The 16,774-nt window shown below is 40.3% G+C and overlaps 1 protein-coding gene across 3 annotated transcripts in view; it reads right to left on the minus strand.

Annotated features, from left to right (window-relative positions):
• The window catches only part of CALCR (calcitonin receptor), a 132,036-nt gene that overhangs the window by 20,786 nt on the left and 94,476 nt on the right, over nt 1-16,774 (minus strand). For all 3 annotated transcript variants that reach the window (XM_015853563.2, XM_032443122.1, XM_015853562.2), the window contains 2 exons: nt 12,122-12,248; nt 1,925-2,078 (listed from right to left, as the gene is read on the minus strand). In XM_015853563.2, the coding sequence (XP_015709049.1) occupies nt 1,925-2,078; nt 12,122-12,248 (281 nt within the window). The remainder of the gene's footprint in view (nt 1-1,924; nt 2,079-12,121; nt 12,249-16,774) is intronic.

Below are 16,774 nucleotides of genomic sequence, written 5' to 3' on the forward strand. Positions count from 1 at the left end.
GTTATTAGCAATAGGACCTAATGACTTCTACTTCAGTTAGAAGGTGCAAATGACTACTTTGTGTGGTAGTATCCATCTTGTTACATTAATATGGATGCAGACTTCACAGCCAGAGTTGTGTTGCTTTCTATTAACCTCTTCTCTCTCAGTAAATCATCACACCATTCCCACAGACGGTGCTTAGTTTCGGGACAATGCTGCAGATACTGATGAGCAGTTATCTTTACTGAATTACCCATCAAGATGCCAGTAATGCCCTCAACCATATTTCAGCTAGCTCTTAAGCTTTCACACTGAGCCAGCCATCACAGTAATGCACAAGATGCATTACCTAAACTGAACATCACTTAGAAAATACGTTAATGCCCGTTTTGCTCTTGCATAACACGATACAGAATGACATTACTTCAGGAAGTCCTATGCTACAAGAAATGAAGACAGCAAATGTTTTAACTGGAAGGAAGGGTAGAAAATTACACTTCAGATAGGGCTTCCATTTTCAAAAGCAGAGCGCCACCAAACTTTGTACATTCAGATTTTCAGAACTATTTTCAGATAGCACAGCTACTTGCTCCTTGGCTTAGCTATTTGAAAGCAAACACCTCCCCAAACCAAACCAACAGCAGCCAAACAACCAACAAAGCAACATTCTGCTTCACCGTTATAATCCCCTTAGCATCTGCCCAACTAGCAGTCGAAGTCAAGGTTCTAAAGTTCTTCATTTGAACTTTCACTTTTCTCCCACCTAACCAATTCCCATTTTTCCTCTGCTAAAGCAGGAGAGCTGTTTTTCATTTTCCTACTGTAAATGAAATAATGAAAAATGAAATGATGCTGATCAGGCATTACATTTGCAAAAAGGATGAAAAATAGAAAGTACATTCTTTATGCTTCAGTCTGGTATTGCAAGAGACGGTGCAAGCAAACCATAACGCAGGGAGATGACGAACAAAGTTCTGTCATTTACTGCTTAGTGCACCATTGGGTTGCGAAATACAAGGCCTGGCTCACCAGAGATTGGAACAAGACCAGAAATTTGCAGCTCCCAAGCTGAAAAAAAGCTATTGCTAATGATTTTCTGTCAACACTGATGCAGACTGGATTTACAATAGAGATTTAAATGTGAAAGAAATGGTTGTATTTATGTGGCCTTTCATTGGACCAGGCAGTACAAAGAATAAATACCTGTTGTTGCTAATAATGAAATGGCAACAACTCCCTGAGTGAAAACAGAAGAGATCTGCATATTTGGAGCTGAAGGTCCAGACTTAGTTACGATTTCTTGGTCAGTACGCATGTTACTAGAGAGACTTTGTGTTTGTAACCTCTTCCATAGTATATCACTGAGATTTGCTAATTGACATCTGAAATGCCTTAGAGATCACTGCTGTTAGACAAAATAAGAACAGAGACATTATCTACTCCTCTGTGGGTAAAGTGCTATCTTCTCTTAAAGTAGCACCTGCCAAAATATACCCAATATTGGATTCAGTTTCAGAAAAGCTCTGGTTCTTCTTTGTATGTGCTGCATTTTTACAAACTGGGAGACACAGATAATGATTTCCTTTTTCCTCATTCCAGAATAAATACACTTTTATAAGCACTGTCACAGATTAATATTTTTGCATGCAAAGTGATAAAACTAATCATGTTCTGTTCAGATGAGATGAACTTGGATAAAAATCTATTTAACTCCCACAGCTTTGCTTAACAAAGCTTAAACATTTCTTTCAGCAAATCCCAGGGGCAGCAAATAATGGATACTGACAGCTGTTGATATTTTTGTGACTCTCTAGACTCACACAAAGAAATGCATTCAAATTTAGCACCCAGTAACTCAGTCCTAGGCTATGACTTGGTAGCTTGAATACAATGCAAACATCTGAAGCATCCACCAACTTGCTACATAGCACACCATACATACCCCAGCCCAAGAGGTAGTACCAGTGCAAGCGTTGCTCCTCTGCAAAGACAGCCACCACAATCAGCGTGTGCAGGTAAATGCCTTCACACAGCATCCAGAAGTAGTTACAGCCCAGCATGTACTGATGGAAGAACTGCAGCACTTTGCAGCTTACCTGCCAGGAAAATGAGATAACATCACACACCTGACCAGCACTCTACATCTAAGCAGCCAAAGGCAAATTATAATGCTATGCTATAAGAAAGCAAAGTAAAACAGATGCCCAGCTCTTGCTGGGTTTGTTTGGCACATATCAGTTAAAGGTGTATGTAAACTTTGTAAATGAAATGAATAAAGCAAAAAACCTCGACAAAAGAGTAAAAAACTGTATTATAACAGCACTCCAGAAAGTAATAAGCAAAAAAAGACCCCTTCAAAAGTCCTTAGTTCCATGCTTTTTAGAACTGCGTTTGTTTTGTAGAACAAGCAACCTGTTCTAGAAGAAGGCTGTGAGAAAGACATAACTTGGATCTCAAGTTTAGTGATTTCTTTCACTTTACTCAGAATTTTCAAAGGTTTGCTCAGCTCTCCTGTGAGTCAGTCACTCCCTCAATAAGCAACACCCAGCTCTGAACTCCCTCCTTTGAGAACAACAAGCGCTGCAGGCAGTGGAGATGAAAAGACATGGATAGGTGAGGCTGTGAAGCTGGACAGTGGTTCTTGCCTGTGGCTCAGATCAGAAATTGAGATTTCAAGCTGTTTGGTGAGCAGATGGTGGGGAGAAACACGTTGTGTCCATTCACCAGCTGGTATGGGAAGAGAACACTCCCTGTCTGAGAGACTCTGATGTCCATCCGCATCCACCATGTCCCAGCACCGAGGAGGCCTATGAAGCAGGAGGGTGATGCAGGAATCTCTTCAGGGAGCACCAGCAGCCACACAGACATCTGAGGTGCCCTCATTGATGGCAAAATTCCAGTTGTCACCTTGGCCACAAGGAAATGTTCCTTCCTCTTCACTTCTCCAGATGGTTTCCAAATTACCTGGACTAGAGGCAACGTTTTTGCTAGGACTGACTTGCCTCTTTAGTGCGACATTTCAACCATTCGGCAGAGGACTGTGTGCCCCATGTCTGTCTGGAGGACTCACAGTGACACTCTGGGACATAAACACAGGCTCAATAGTGATTCTGTTGCTGAGCAGTGTTCCCAAAGCAATTCACAGCACATGGGCATTTAGCTCTGTTTCAGTATTTACACTGTAGATTGTTGCTCTGAAAATGCTCTGAAAACAGAAGATCATTGACAATGCAGCTTAAAGAATTCAGATAGGATTAACTTGAAGGACTAATTTTTTTGTTTCTTTGTTTTTGTCATTTTGTTTCTTCTGCTCACCACACAGAGCAAAACGGTCACATAGTTTTTCCACACTGTGTCTGAACAGTTCCTACAAAGTATGCTGAGAAAGGATAAAAAAAAAATGAAAAAAGAAAAAAAACAAGGTTTTGCTGTTTTCAGTGAACTTTCTGAGTAAGGGAGTAACTAAACCACATGAACAAAGCCAGCCCTTGCTGCAACTTTTATCTGTAGCTCAGTACTTGAGATACAGAAAGCACACTGCCTGAAGATGAACTATTCTTTGTTTCCTGAAGAACAATACATCTAAACTTAATTTGCTCCATTTCCTCAGCATTTCCTCCTTTCCTGTGCCCTCCACATAAACTATCACTCGTGGCTTTAGAAATAAAATTAAGCACCTATGTTTTAGAGTAATGGCTATGCAGACAGTTCATGACTCTTATGAGTAATGTAGTCACTTGCTATGCAGTATATTACAGACTGCCATTGGCAAGACATGAAGGATATGTGTGATTAGTACTTGGATCCACATCGCATTAATTTGAGAACTAATCTGTAAAAGTTACCATGAACAGTTTAAGCACAACAGTGCATTGCGATGAATTATGCTGAATTCCTATCAATCAAACTACAGTGAAAATCAATCTTTGCTTTGGATGAGCTAAGAAATGCAGCAGGCTTCAGCTGTGGCTGAGTGCTGCCATGGAAATATTTTCCTCCCATGAAAAGCAAGTGTTTTTCTTAGATCGGAGCAACCTGTTGCTTATGAGAGCTGGATTCATGTATGGTGTGAATAAAACATGGCAAATGTAGCCACGCATCTCAGTGTACATCAGCCTTAGCTGGGAAAACTGCAGGACTCTGAGGTTATGGGAAGTGCTTATTCTTACAGAAACAAGTGAAATGAAATTGCAAGATAATACAGGAGCAAATCTTTGATCGCTTCTGTGCTTGATAACTTGGAGATTTAATAAAATAAAATAAAATGGTCAGGTGTTTTGTCTTCAGTTGAAGTTAAATGCATTTTGATGCAAGCCCTTTCTGCCATTGTATCTCACACAATGTGAAGCATGGTCAAATCCAGGATTCAAAGGATTATCACAGCACCAGTAGTGCTTCTATTCCCACTGGGACTCATCATGGAGAGTAAAATGGATTGTGGGTGCGCACTTAAGCTACAGGGGAAAAAAGGGTCAAATAATAGAACACAGTCAGGCAAATGTTTCTGATCTAGCAAATCTTGCAAAGAGTTCTGAAACTTAAGTGAACACCTCAGCTGCCATATAAAATGAAAAGTTTCAAAAGGATGCTGGAACCACTTTGTGGAGGAGAAAGAAAAAAATCATTCTCCTTTCCAGAGAAGGAGCTAGAACTGGTGCTTGTGATTTATGTTATTTTATTTTATTTTATTTTTCAGGATTTATTGGGGCATTATAAATGCTGCTAACATTCCAGGCCTATCAGGAGGGTCCCAAAGTTCCACCTGCCTATGAAGGATTGTGCAATTGCATGGCCATGCAGCTGGCATGCTGCTCTCCTTGGCTAGGGCACAGCCCCTCCTCACAGGTCACAGGATCATAGACTCATGCAATATCCCAAGTTGGAAGGGATCCATTAGAATCACTAAGTCTGACTCCTGGCTCCACAGAGGACCACCCAAAAACCAGAGCATATGACTGAGAGCACTGTCCAAATGCTTCTTGAACTCTGGCAGCTTGGGGCCATGACCACTGCCCTGGAGAGCCTGTTCCAGTGCCTAACCACCCGCTGCTGCAGAACCTTTTCCTAATTCCCAGCCTGATTATATCATCCTTCTTTTATTGTGGTACCCCAAACTGCACACAGTAATCAAGGTCCTTGCCTGCCATTTCCCTGCTAAACTCTCCTTTACTGGCTGACAGAAAGCATCAGCAATAATTAATGCAGAATTAAATAAAAACCAGAAGACTGCCTTCATCAATAATAACAAAACATAACATCCACTTCTAATTGATTTTGAGCAGGTCTTCCTAGTAACTCAGTCAGAATAAGGCTAAGTTTTAGTAGAGGGAAGGCAACTAGCCCTGGGTTTTGCAGCTGGCCTTCCCAGCTCCACAGCGCCTGGCCCATCACCATGGGGGCAGGATGCTTGGCAGTGTGCTTAGTGAAGCCTCTCCTGAATTGTTCTCCATCCACTGAAATGCCTCAGGCTAACATTTGCAAGAAATAAATTGCTAAGAATAAGCAAAACAAGGTCATTAGTTTTTGGACAAGCCAGTTACATGGGCCACCACTATAGCTGTACATTTCACTGTTTAAAGGGCAATAAGCATGTTTGCCCTCACTGAAGATCAGTCAGCGTGGGATCTCTTCAGGTCTGCAGAACCCCCCTGTGCATGCAGCACTTCTTGAGGAGAGGTTGTGCTGTTCCCCACAGAGACCAGACACGATTTATTCCAACTCAGTTTGAAGGCAATAAAATGCATTCTCAGACATTCTTAGCATGTTTAAGGAGTAACTTGAAGTTTGGTTATTGACCTGCCTTATGCATTTTTTTTCCTTGTTATTAGAATGCTTTTCTATGAAAATATTGTTGAATTCCCAGTATCCATATGTTACACAAATAAGCAATAAAAGGGCTTTCCAAAGCAGGACAGTGCTAAGCACTGTAGCTGTAAATCTTGGACTATCAGAACGTCATACCATTGTACAATATATCTACTATGAGTCATCCATTAAACTGTGTTCCAGTCAGAAAGCTGGCACACAGGGACTCAGGCTAAGATTAATGTTTTAATATACTTTTAAACCATTTACAGAACAAAATGTACACAGTTGCTTAGAGGGTTCCTAGGTTTTGTGTTACGAGAAAGCAAAATACGAAATTAAGCAATGAGGGATATTTTTAATAGCACCCCTACTCGTGCCTACACTGCAAGAAGCAGCCAGCCTGGAATTAGGCATCATGGGCAGTGATTAACACAGCCACATCCAAGCACTCCAAGCTCCCAGCTGCAGTCACTGTCCTGTGGCTGCAGCCTGGAACCCAGCAGGATGGGGCTGAAGTCCTGTGGGGTCCATGTAGTGAACCTGGCACTGCAGTAAGCAGAGAGCTTACCTTACAGTAAGCAAGGCAGAACAAGGTACAGTGTCCTTGTGCTCAATTGGATTCCTTAGCTTGGACAAATCTCTAGTGGATTTCTAGTGGAAATCTCACACCTTGCACACACAACACACAGTGCTTTGCTATGACAATCTCCTGTGAAAGTGACCTAATGGTCACTGTCACCAGGCAGGAGGACTGCTGGGTTAGATAGTAGCAGCAAGGTGAGTTGACGAATAGCAAAATTTCCCTTCTGGATGCTAGTCGGTCCCATGAGCTTAATGAAGTTGCTAAACACACTGCATGTTAAGAAGGAAACAAAAGAAGGAAATCTGAAGAAAGGAGTTAAATAGGACTGGAGATGCAGAGATTTTTGATGATTTTGATATCAGCTGATCTGGGTGTGCTCACTTCTCACTGCCACAATGGCTGGTCCTTCAGTTGGACAGTGAAGGTGTGTAAAAATGTGGAAGCATGACAGACTATTCACAGGAACATTTGAATCCGCAGTTTGGTCTTCATCCATGCTGAGACTGTGGGTCTTCCTGGCTTTTCTTGCAGAAAAGATGCAGGCCCCAAAGACAAGAACAAACCCCAGGGTCTGAGGCCTTCAGCTGCAGGACCACAGTGCACTTTGCAGTACAAGATCCTTTCTGGAGGAAACAACGCATCCACCAAGTAAGAGGTCACATGTAGGGAAAACTGCAGAAATAACTGCAGAATTTGATGGAGCCTGGGTTGTTTTGACATAGAAATACCTTGAGTTGGGACTACATGAAAACTATCATCTCTCCCTTTGAGATGCTGCTTTGAGACACTTGACCCTACTAAGAGATACAGCTTTAAAAGAAGAGAAAGCAAATGCAACGTATAATTTCTGAATTATTCCAAAGGAAAGGAAAATAAGGAAATTTGTCCCAAAATAAATACTTAGTCTCTTAAATTGTTTTTCCTTCCCCCTGAAGCCAGCTGTTAATTTGATGGTGTCTTACAATTGAGAAAATAACCAGAATAACTTTGTTGTGGAAGCTCAGATCTTTCTCAGAGGCGGTGGCTGGCTGACTTCAGTCCAGATATAGTTGTTCCATAAAAACCACAAATGTTCTTCACAGGAGTGTAATTTCTGAATGCTGTGAACATCCTTTAATCATCCATACTTCGTCTTCTGGGCACGGCGTGGCACATCACATTAGTGAATCTGACACCACCAGGATTACACAGTGCTTTGTTTTCTCCATTACTCTGAGAGTTTTGAGGATATAAACAAGAATATAAAGACCTTGGGAAAAAATGATGGGAATTACTGCTCTGTTTCATGCCATTTAGACACTGACAGCTCTGTCTTAAAATGAATGCAGATATTATTCCAGCCTGAAAATTTGTCAGAGTTCTGCATTAATCTCTCTGAATTTCATTGTGGGGAGAAGTCTTGATTGCTCTGAGGAGTTTTGCATTCGTATTATACTTCAGAATAGCTTTCATTCATCCCTTTGGACTTGCACTGGTTGCAAAGATCCCTGTAAGTATTCTACCTGGGAAGAGGATGAAGAAAAAGATGAAGATGTACTGAGATGAGAACCTCCAGAGATTCTTTAAGAGAGACAGGAAAGTTCTGTAGATAGTTTAATGAAGAATCTATTTAATTTGACAAGAATGGAACCTCCTGAAGTTCAACCCTGAGCATGACACAGGAAACAACACTAAGGATCAAAGCACCCTTATCCTCTATGGAACTTCATCCTGCAGCTTCCCAAGGGGACTGCTGGCAACCATAGGCCACACAGGCCAGTATTTTTGCCATTTATCTTCCCTGGTGTAAGTCACGGATCTCTCATTTAAAAAACATATATTTTAAAAGCCCTAAGGCTCTCAGCCTACATCAGAAAGAACAGAAAATAGCAAGAGACAAAAACTGTGTGCAATATTAAGATAACACTGTTGCTGAAATTCTGTGAATCTCCTGTTTTCTTGGCTCTCATACCTTGTTTATTCCTTTGAGAACGGGGGAAGCCAACAGTGCTGTAACCCCACAAATCACAGTAACTACTTCACAGACTTATCTTCCCACTCAGCTCCTTTTTATTTCCACTACTCTTCCATAATAGGGAGAAAAGCCTAATATGCTTGGGCAGTCAAGATTTTCACTTGAACTAGTCAATGGTGAGACTTTCTGTAGTGCTCTAGTGTCCATGAGACTACTAATTTTTTTAATAATAATAGTACAGTGACCTTGCTTTACTCATTGTAATGCTAGTTTGAACTGCTTGGGAATGGGAGGGGACTACATGCTGCTGGCCCTTTTAGATGGAGGAAGAATGAGCTGCACCAGCAGTAAGAGTTGCAAACTAGTTCAAAACCTTTAAAGTTTATCTACAAAAGGAGGCAAGAATGGGTTTCAGCATTCCATATCCCACTTCTACCTCAGCAAGAGGCCCACACAAGGCTCCCAGGAGCTTCCAGTGGAGGACTGCTACTTGCTATGGATTCCATAAAACCACAGTTGAAACTGATTGAACCTTTCACATCACACAATGTCAGAAGTGTAGGAAAAACTGCTACTTGGAAGATGAAGGCACTGGGAGCTGCCTGGAGAAAGAAAACAGGCATTCCCTCCACTAGAACAACAAAGTGATAAAAATACAATAAGATCTCTTGAAGCTTTTCCAGAAGCATTTCTATCTAATTGCTGAGCCATTACTGACTTGGGTCTCATCTGCAAACACAGTGGTGCTCACAGAGCTGATCAATTATTCAGTTTCAATTATCAACTTCTCATTAGCAGAATTATCCCTCCAGTCACGAGTTGTATCTTCCTTTATCTCAATCAGTATTTGGTATTAAAATTACTAGTCTTGTGAAATAAGAAAAAAATGAAAAACACAGATCTGATATGCAAGGCTATATTAAAAGATTAGGCAGCAAGAGTTTTATTTCTAGGCTTTTTAACAGAGAACATAATGTGTTGTTTATAGACAACTCTTCTTCTGGAGGTCATTCTCAAAAAAGAAGACACACCTTCCTACAAAATCTATTCCGGTAACAGTACAATTAATGCAGTTGCTACTTCAGATACAAGATGAAAAGAATTACTGTACATAACAGCTTTCAATACATATATGCAAGTATTCGTGCATGCGTTCCTGCTCTTTTTGTTCAACCTACTATTTATTTATTTATTTATTTATTTTATTTATTTGCTTCTTCTTATATGGCCATCTGGGCTCACATCTTTCTCTTACATAATTTCAGTTCCAGATAAATCTGATATATGTATATATATAGAGAGAGACAAAGACAGAGAGAAATGGATAACCAGAAAATGGGGGAAAAAAAGGGAAAATTGGAATTGAGATGTGAAAGGGTTTGACGTACCAATTTACATGAGTAGAGCAACCAAACCTTTGCAGCAAAACAAACGCGAGTAAAGATGCATTATGATATATCATGCAAAAGATACTTTGGGTTTTCTCACACTTATTGTATCCAGATTCAGGAAGAATGTGTGTGCCTTGATGTTGGGGATGAAATTTCTTTTTTCACTTCTCCTGTCTTTTCTCTTGGTTATTTAACAGAATCTTCTTTCTTCTTTGCAAATGATATGGATTTGTTGATATCCTCATAAATATGTATTCACTGTAAGTACTTTTCCCATGACATTGCATATTTAAGAACTGCTGCAAAACTTTAGGCGGAAAAAAAAAAAGCAGGAGCTACTGGGGTGGAAACACATTTATTATTTTGCGGAATAAATACCACCAACTTCAACTCTGAGTATGGCCATAAGTACAGGATATCTGTGACTCCAAAATTCTTTCCACGCTCTTCAGTATTTCTGTGTATATATTTGAGGTAGGAGCCAGATGCACAAGATTGTCAAGATCAGAAGATGCACAGGAAGAAAGTGAATGAATGTGGCACACTAGAGGAAGTCACAAGTAGCCATACTAAAATGAACTCAATAAAGCAGAGGAGGGAACAGGTGTAGAAAAATACTAACTATAAAGCCTTTATTTACGCTGTTAATCAGAATCAAAGCCACTTTCTAGTGATGTTGGCAGACATGTTGGTTTGGTCTGAACATATTATCTTGCTGCCTCCTTTGAGTTTACTCTCCATACTTGACTGCAGTCCAAAAAGAGGAGACCCCAGCTCCTCTTCTCCCCAGATTTGTATCTCTGTTCTAGACAGCAGTTCACTACTGAGTCAAACACATGCAAATTGTGTTTGGAAGAAGAAAGTGCAAAATAAAGCCCTTGTTCATCAAAGCAATTAAGTCAGTATGTAACTGAAGAGGTGAGGCCACATCTAACCCAGATATATTCAACTGTGCCTACCCGTGAAGGGCATTGGCTTGGCCAACTTCCACATGCTGATCTCTTTTGAATCAGAGCATATCCAGCCACCCAGGCCCTCTCTAGGGCCTGTAGCCTGGAAGTTGCCTGCAGGCATGAAGCTCTGAGTGAGAGGTGATTGCTTATGGCAATTCTATACTGCTCATTGCCATCACAACTGAGGTAGGGGCTTTGTGAGCTGACGCTCAGCACCCCGCTGTTTGTTCTGTGGCAATGTGGCTCTAATGAAGCCTCTGAGAGCTTTGTCATTGGCTTCACCGGGGTCAAGATTTCACTCCAAAGATGGATCTAGCCCCAAGGCACTGCATACAGACTTTTAATGAAATTTTTCAGGACAAGAGTTCTTGCTGCGGCCTCAAATTCTAATTTAAACCACTTCAGATAATTTACTTCTGCTGTCAGAAAGTATCATTCTCAACCCCAAGACAAAGATCTCACTTCCATTTAGGTGCTATACTATGTGCCAGCTTTGTATTTTCAAATATCAACTGCTTCTCTTGCACAGGATATATACATATGATGCAATGCAGTAAGGAGGAACAAACTGTGATATTTTAATTATTCTTTTGCTGTTCTATTTTTTTTTAACCTCCAGATGGTCTCTGTGACTGGTGATTTTTTTTTAATTTTTTTTTTTTTCAGTCTATATATTTCCTGCTTTAAGTAGCTTATTTAACTGGGAGCACATCTGAGAGAGATACGTGATTGGATAATATCAAGTGCTAAAGTTTAATTACTTTCATAAAATTAGAAGCAGATAAATAGTTGGGGCCGTAACTGAACGACCTTTACTAGAAGACAAACTGATTGGTGTTGTGACAAAACTTGAGAGATTCCCAGGCTTGAGCTAATTTTGCATCAGCCAGGGCTGCAGGCACAAGGCAATGACTTTGTTAGAGAGTATAGTCAGAGCTGGGTAACAGATCTGCCATTAATATTTATCAGCTGAGGGCTGGCTCAGGTTGTGCTCTGATAGGACTGAACCAAGCTATTGCTCTGATTTGCCACTTCCTAAGAAAGAACACAGTGAACAGATTTTTGCAGGGGGAAAGGAGAGTGTTGAAAAAAATTGTATCCCCCTTCATCCTTGCACCTCTCTATCATGCACGCTTGTGAGAAATGGCAGTTGGGCAGCCCAAGCATCTGTCCTTGGGGGGCTTTGCTGGGAAATGCCAAGCAGTTGCTGACAAGAGCAGTGGGGATCTGACACAAATTTGTATAAACAGTCTGTAGCAAGTCTGAGGCTTTTCCCTCCTGTACCAAATTCAAAGCTTTTTACTGCTGGGTGAAAGATCTGAGCAAGGTCAATTCTGAGAATCTGAATGCTTTGTGCCTGGCTATCATTAACTGGTGAATGGGCATACCTCGTTTTGATTCATCCATAGTAATTTTATATGAGTGTAAAGATACAAAGAAGGATACTTACAGGATCCCTTTTCACGAGGCCTGGGTTAGGCACAACGATGATGAGGTGGGCAATGGTAAACATGGAGTTCAGCACGTAAGAAAAAAACAAATTCTTATGCAGTGTTATCCTTTGACAGCTGAGACTCCTGAAAAATATGGAGCACACGTTGTAAATTATTATTTTTCTTCTGAAGTCACTTTAACAAGCTCTTTTCTGGCAATAATTTCTCAAGAATGCCTTTTGGCAAGGCGTAATTGGAAAACACATGCCTTGCATTGCAGCCGTAACCTCTGACAAATTTTTTTGTTTTGTTTTTACACCTGTTTAGTACCACATGCTTTTTAGCCATGTTGCAAAGAGCTATCCAGCTACATTCTCATTCCTTGATGCCTTTCTTTATTTCACAGTAATCAAGATATTAAGCGGTGAAGCAGAACCCTGAGAATTATTGGACGTGCATGATGCAAGTAGCAAAAATTAGGACCATTGCTTGATAAGTAACTGTTCCCTGGAGACTGAATTTCCCAAATATTCAAATGAAGATTATTTGCTGCTTTAGGAATTGGTGATGAGAATATTGTGTGGGAATCCCTTTAAATTTCAGGGGGATTTGGGTTGGTATCCTGCATGCCTCTGACACCAGCTGAAGAAGTTGTTTTCCTGCTCAGAGGGAGCAGCAGCATGGGGGGTGGTGGAGGGATTTCTGCTATTGAGGGTAGCAGAATTTCCCAAGGTTACTAAATTCTTGCACAACTAAATCATGACTTCAATTTCCATCGTGAACCATCTGTCCTTTCCAATTCCTACCAAAAACCTCAGACCACCCCCTTGGCCACCCCCGAGCAGAGAACAACTCCAGAGCTGATTACAGAAAAGTTGTCCTGAAGCTGATAGATAATGATGTGATGTCCACCCTCACTGATCACTGAAAGAAAGCTGGTGAAACCTGCAGGTAAAAGAACAGCTAAGACAAGCAAATATTGCTTCTTGCTGAGGCATGTAAGTCTTTCACAGCCTGGAGCTGCGCGCTCTCTGTGACATTCAGCTGTTCTGTACATGGAGGTTAATGCAGAATGCACTTTTTCTAAAAACAGAGAACCCCTTTCTGCTTATCTATTTGTTTGCTTCTTTATTTATTTTCCTTTTTTTTTTTTCTTTTTCTTTTTTTCTGGTTTTTTTTTTTTTTTTTTTTTTTTTTCCTCCTTGGTGACCTGCAACATATCTTTAAGTTGCCCTTACACTTGGCTGTGAGCCACTGGATGGAATTCTTCCTTTAGCTTAGACTGCCTTTCTGGCTATGGTTATCATCATCCTGCAGTTCTCACTATTATTGTTGATCTACTTTACTCACCAAGACACCCTTTTTGGTTTAGGATGTCCATGAGATGGAGGTCCCTGGGGCTAGAAGGAAGAGTATCTCTCTACTTTAGTCCTGATTCTATATTATTTTAGCATTAGCTATTGGAAGCTGTTGAGTACCAGATATGGGGCTAGGTGCATCTTCAGTTTGACCTCCTGTAAGATAGAATGTTGGGGAAAATAGACTGTTATTTGGACTGACCTATCCTACACTGTGTTCTTGTGCTTATTTCACTTGCATTTGCCCCCATCACAAATCAAGCATAGTGTTCCTCTTCTGCTCCTCTGCACTCTAATATTGTTTGTCTGGTCCCAATTTTTTCCTTCTTCCTGTTCTCCATCATTACACTTTGTCAACCCTACTGGCATCACTTGTCTTGGGACACTACCATGTACACTTCACTCTCTGTCCTTCTCTTATAGTCCTGATAATGTGCATCCCATCCTCAATAAGTCAATTCAAATAAAAAATATATTCAAATAAATATTCAAATAAATCAAAATCAATCACTTAGAGCAGTTTCCAGATCATGACCACAGAAATGCAGCCCCATGTCTTCCCAGCTGACCTTCTATGTGGCTACAACTACAGACAGTCAGTTTTTTGTGATAGTCCCTGCCATACATGTGGGCTTCCATTCTCATTCCTGTAATTCCTCACTGCTTTTCTTGGCTTTTCCCAGTCTTCCTTCTCTATAAAATTGGATTACCCTTCCAAATATTTTGCTCCATCTGCTGTCCAAACTCTTTGTCCTGCTTGTCATCATCCTTCCCTCAGTCTTTTCTTCCTTGATTACAGCTTTCATGTTAATGATCCAAGAGCATCACGAAGTGTATATTTCCCTACCCTCACTTAATTACTTGACCCTTAGTATTTTCTATCAAAATGGCAACAGCACCTTCCTGATTTAGTCTGCCCAGAGGGGAAAATTCCTGTCCAGTCTTCTCATTTTTCTCAGCATCTTCCCTTATAACAGAAAGTTTGGCTTCACTAATTTTCAGCTGCACTCATGGTCCAATTTGTTATATTCTATGGCTTCACCTCCCTTCTCCTATTAATCTTTTATCTCATTGAAAATTTGCCATCAATTCTGTCTGGAAACCCTCTTTCAGTTCCATTCTTATCCATCTACCCATCTTGCCCTGCACATGAACCTGTACTAAGCAGTTTGTGATGTTTTTTTCCTAGAAAAACCCAAGCTCATTCTTCCTACTGGTTTTGACAGTCACCACTGTTATTCTCATTCTCTGACCTTTCTTAGCTCTCTTTCTGCCTCTTTTCCATATTCTCTAATCATTCCTTGCAGGTGTCTTTGTAAGATGTTTTTCGTCCTCCACTCAACTTTCTGTATATTCCTTATTCAGCTTTATTAAAAATTATGCAAAAAGGCATGACTAAGCTAATCATACAGACCTAAAACTCCATCTCTCTTTATGTCACTATGCTTCTATCAGTTGCGTCTATGACTTTCAATATCTCCTGTGATTTGCACGTTTGTCCCACTTTTTCCCTATGCTTCCTATACTTCCTTTAATGGAGATAGGACATCCTATTCACACACAGGCACCTTTATTTTTGAGTTTCTACCTCCACTTTTCTATTGCATTTATGATATTGATATCCAAGGCATTTTTTACACTATTTTCTTTTCAGATCTATTCTGTGAATCTGTCACTAATCCTCAGTCGTGAATATTGAGAACACTGATTTTTGCACCCAGTCAGTTATTTTCCATCTTCTGGACACTAATTTAGTTTTTAAACAATTATTTTCATGCTTTCTACCATGTCCTCCCTGGAGAAAACTCCCAACAAACTTCTATAATTGATCCTTGCATACATTATCCTTCTTCAACTTCCTTTAAAAGCCTTGCCAACAATGATACTGGCAGGCACATTCACAACACAATATCTGTTGTTCTCACAGACCTAAACTTACTGTACACCTCACTTATATTTACAAAAATATCTTTGTTTTAATAATTAAATGGGAAATGATTTGGTGTGAGGTGTTCCTTTTTTTCTTTTTATTGTGTAAGACAATGATGGGGTTTCAGTCTGCAACTATAAAAATACTGGAATAGTGTTGAAATGCATGTAACTGTTGGGCACTCTGCTTTATGAATATTCTGCTTCCTATTATAAATTACTACTGCTTACCAACGCTCACCAATACTGACACAATATTCCCTTCCAAAAGTACTGCATCTGTGATGCCAGATAATTATGAATTTATATACTTCAAATTCAAAGGAGAATAATCTCTGGCAGGAAAGACTGCTTATATATGGGAAGAATTTTTCCTCACATTCTGATAAAGAAACCTCTGCAAGTTATTAACTGACATGTCTACAACCAAAGGCTACTGTACAGCTCTGAAACCATCTCTTACTGTTTGACTGACTGACTGATTGATAGCTTGCCTTCTATTGAAGGTCAAATAATCTATCACTGCCATATCCGGACAGGAGAAGACAGCTGAATGTAACAAGAAGACTGCTCCTGAACAGCTTTACTCTTACTTCCTTATGATTTGAGTTTGGTTTCTTCTTTGTCTTCTCATCTTTTGGTGCTTTGTTTTGATCCCTTTTTCTACTTGTGTCTGTAATATTTGTGTTACAGATTAGTCACTGAAAGGAAAGGATAAGCAGAGGAGGAGGAAAGAGGGAGGCGTTCTGCTGTCAGGAAGGCTATTGTCAGATGAGTCTTGCAGTGTGGCCTGGGAATGGTCAGGATTGAGCTGTCAGTGATTCAGAACTCACGCTGAGTCAACCTGAGCCTGTCTTGCTCACTGCAAGGTCTCAGAAGAATGGAATTACCCTTCTGGACCATTTTGGGTAGACATTTAAACCAAATCCTGTCCAAACTGCCCCAGAGAGCTCTGGAGCCTGGTTAGAAGATTTTGGATCCCAGTTTTTTTTTAATGCACTACTGTAGCTGTGGTTTTGTGCTCTGTTTCTTAGAAGAGATGGGAATTCAGCAGTTCATTAGGCAATCTCTGTCTGTCTCTATATCCCATTAACACATTATCACAACCACTTATCAAACTGATCCTCTGGAAATTACCAGAATTAATAACCCATATTTTTTATTCACCTACTTTGAGCCCATAATCTTATTAAATTCCTAGGACTGCTTATGCAAAGTCCAATCATTGCATTTTCTGTTTCATACGGTTCACTAACTAAGCACACTCTTTTCCAGATTATATGGACACTTTGACCTTATCCATGGTGAACTTGTTCAGGGATCAGCAGCAGGTGAGGTAGTCAGGCAGAAGATTTACATAATGCTACTGAGACAACATTTACT

Source organism: Coturnix japonica, chromosome 2 (genome assembly GCF_001577835.2).
Source record: "Coturnix japonica isolate 7356 chromosome 2, Coturnix japonica 2.1, whole genome shotgun sequence".
Classification (NCBI taxonomy): Eukaryota; Metazoa; Chordata; class Aves; order Galliformes; family Phasianidae; genus Coturnix; species Coturnix japonica.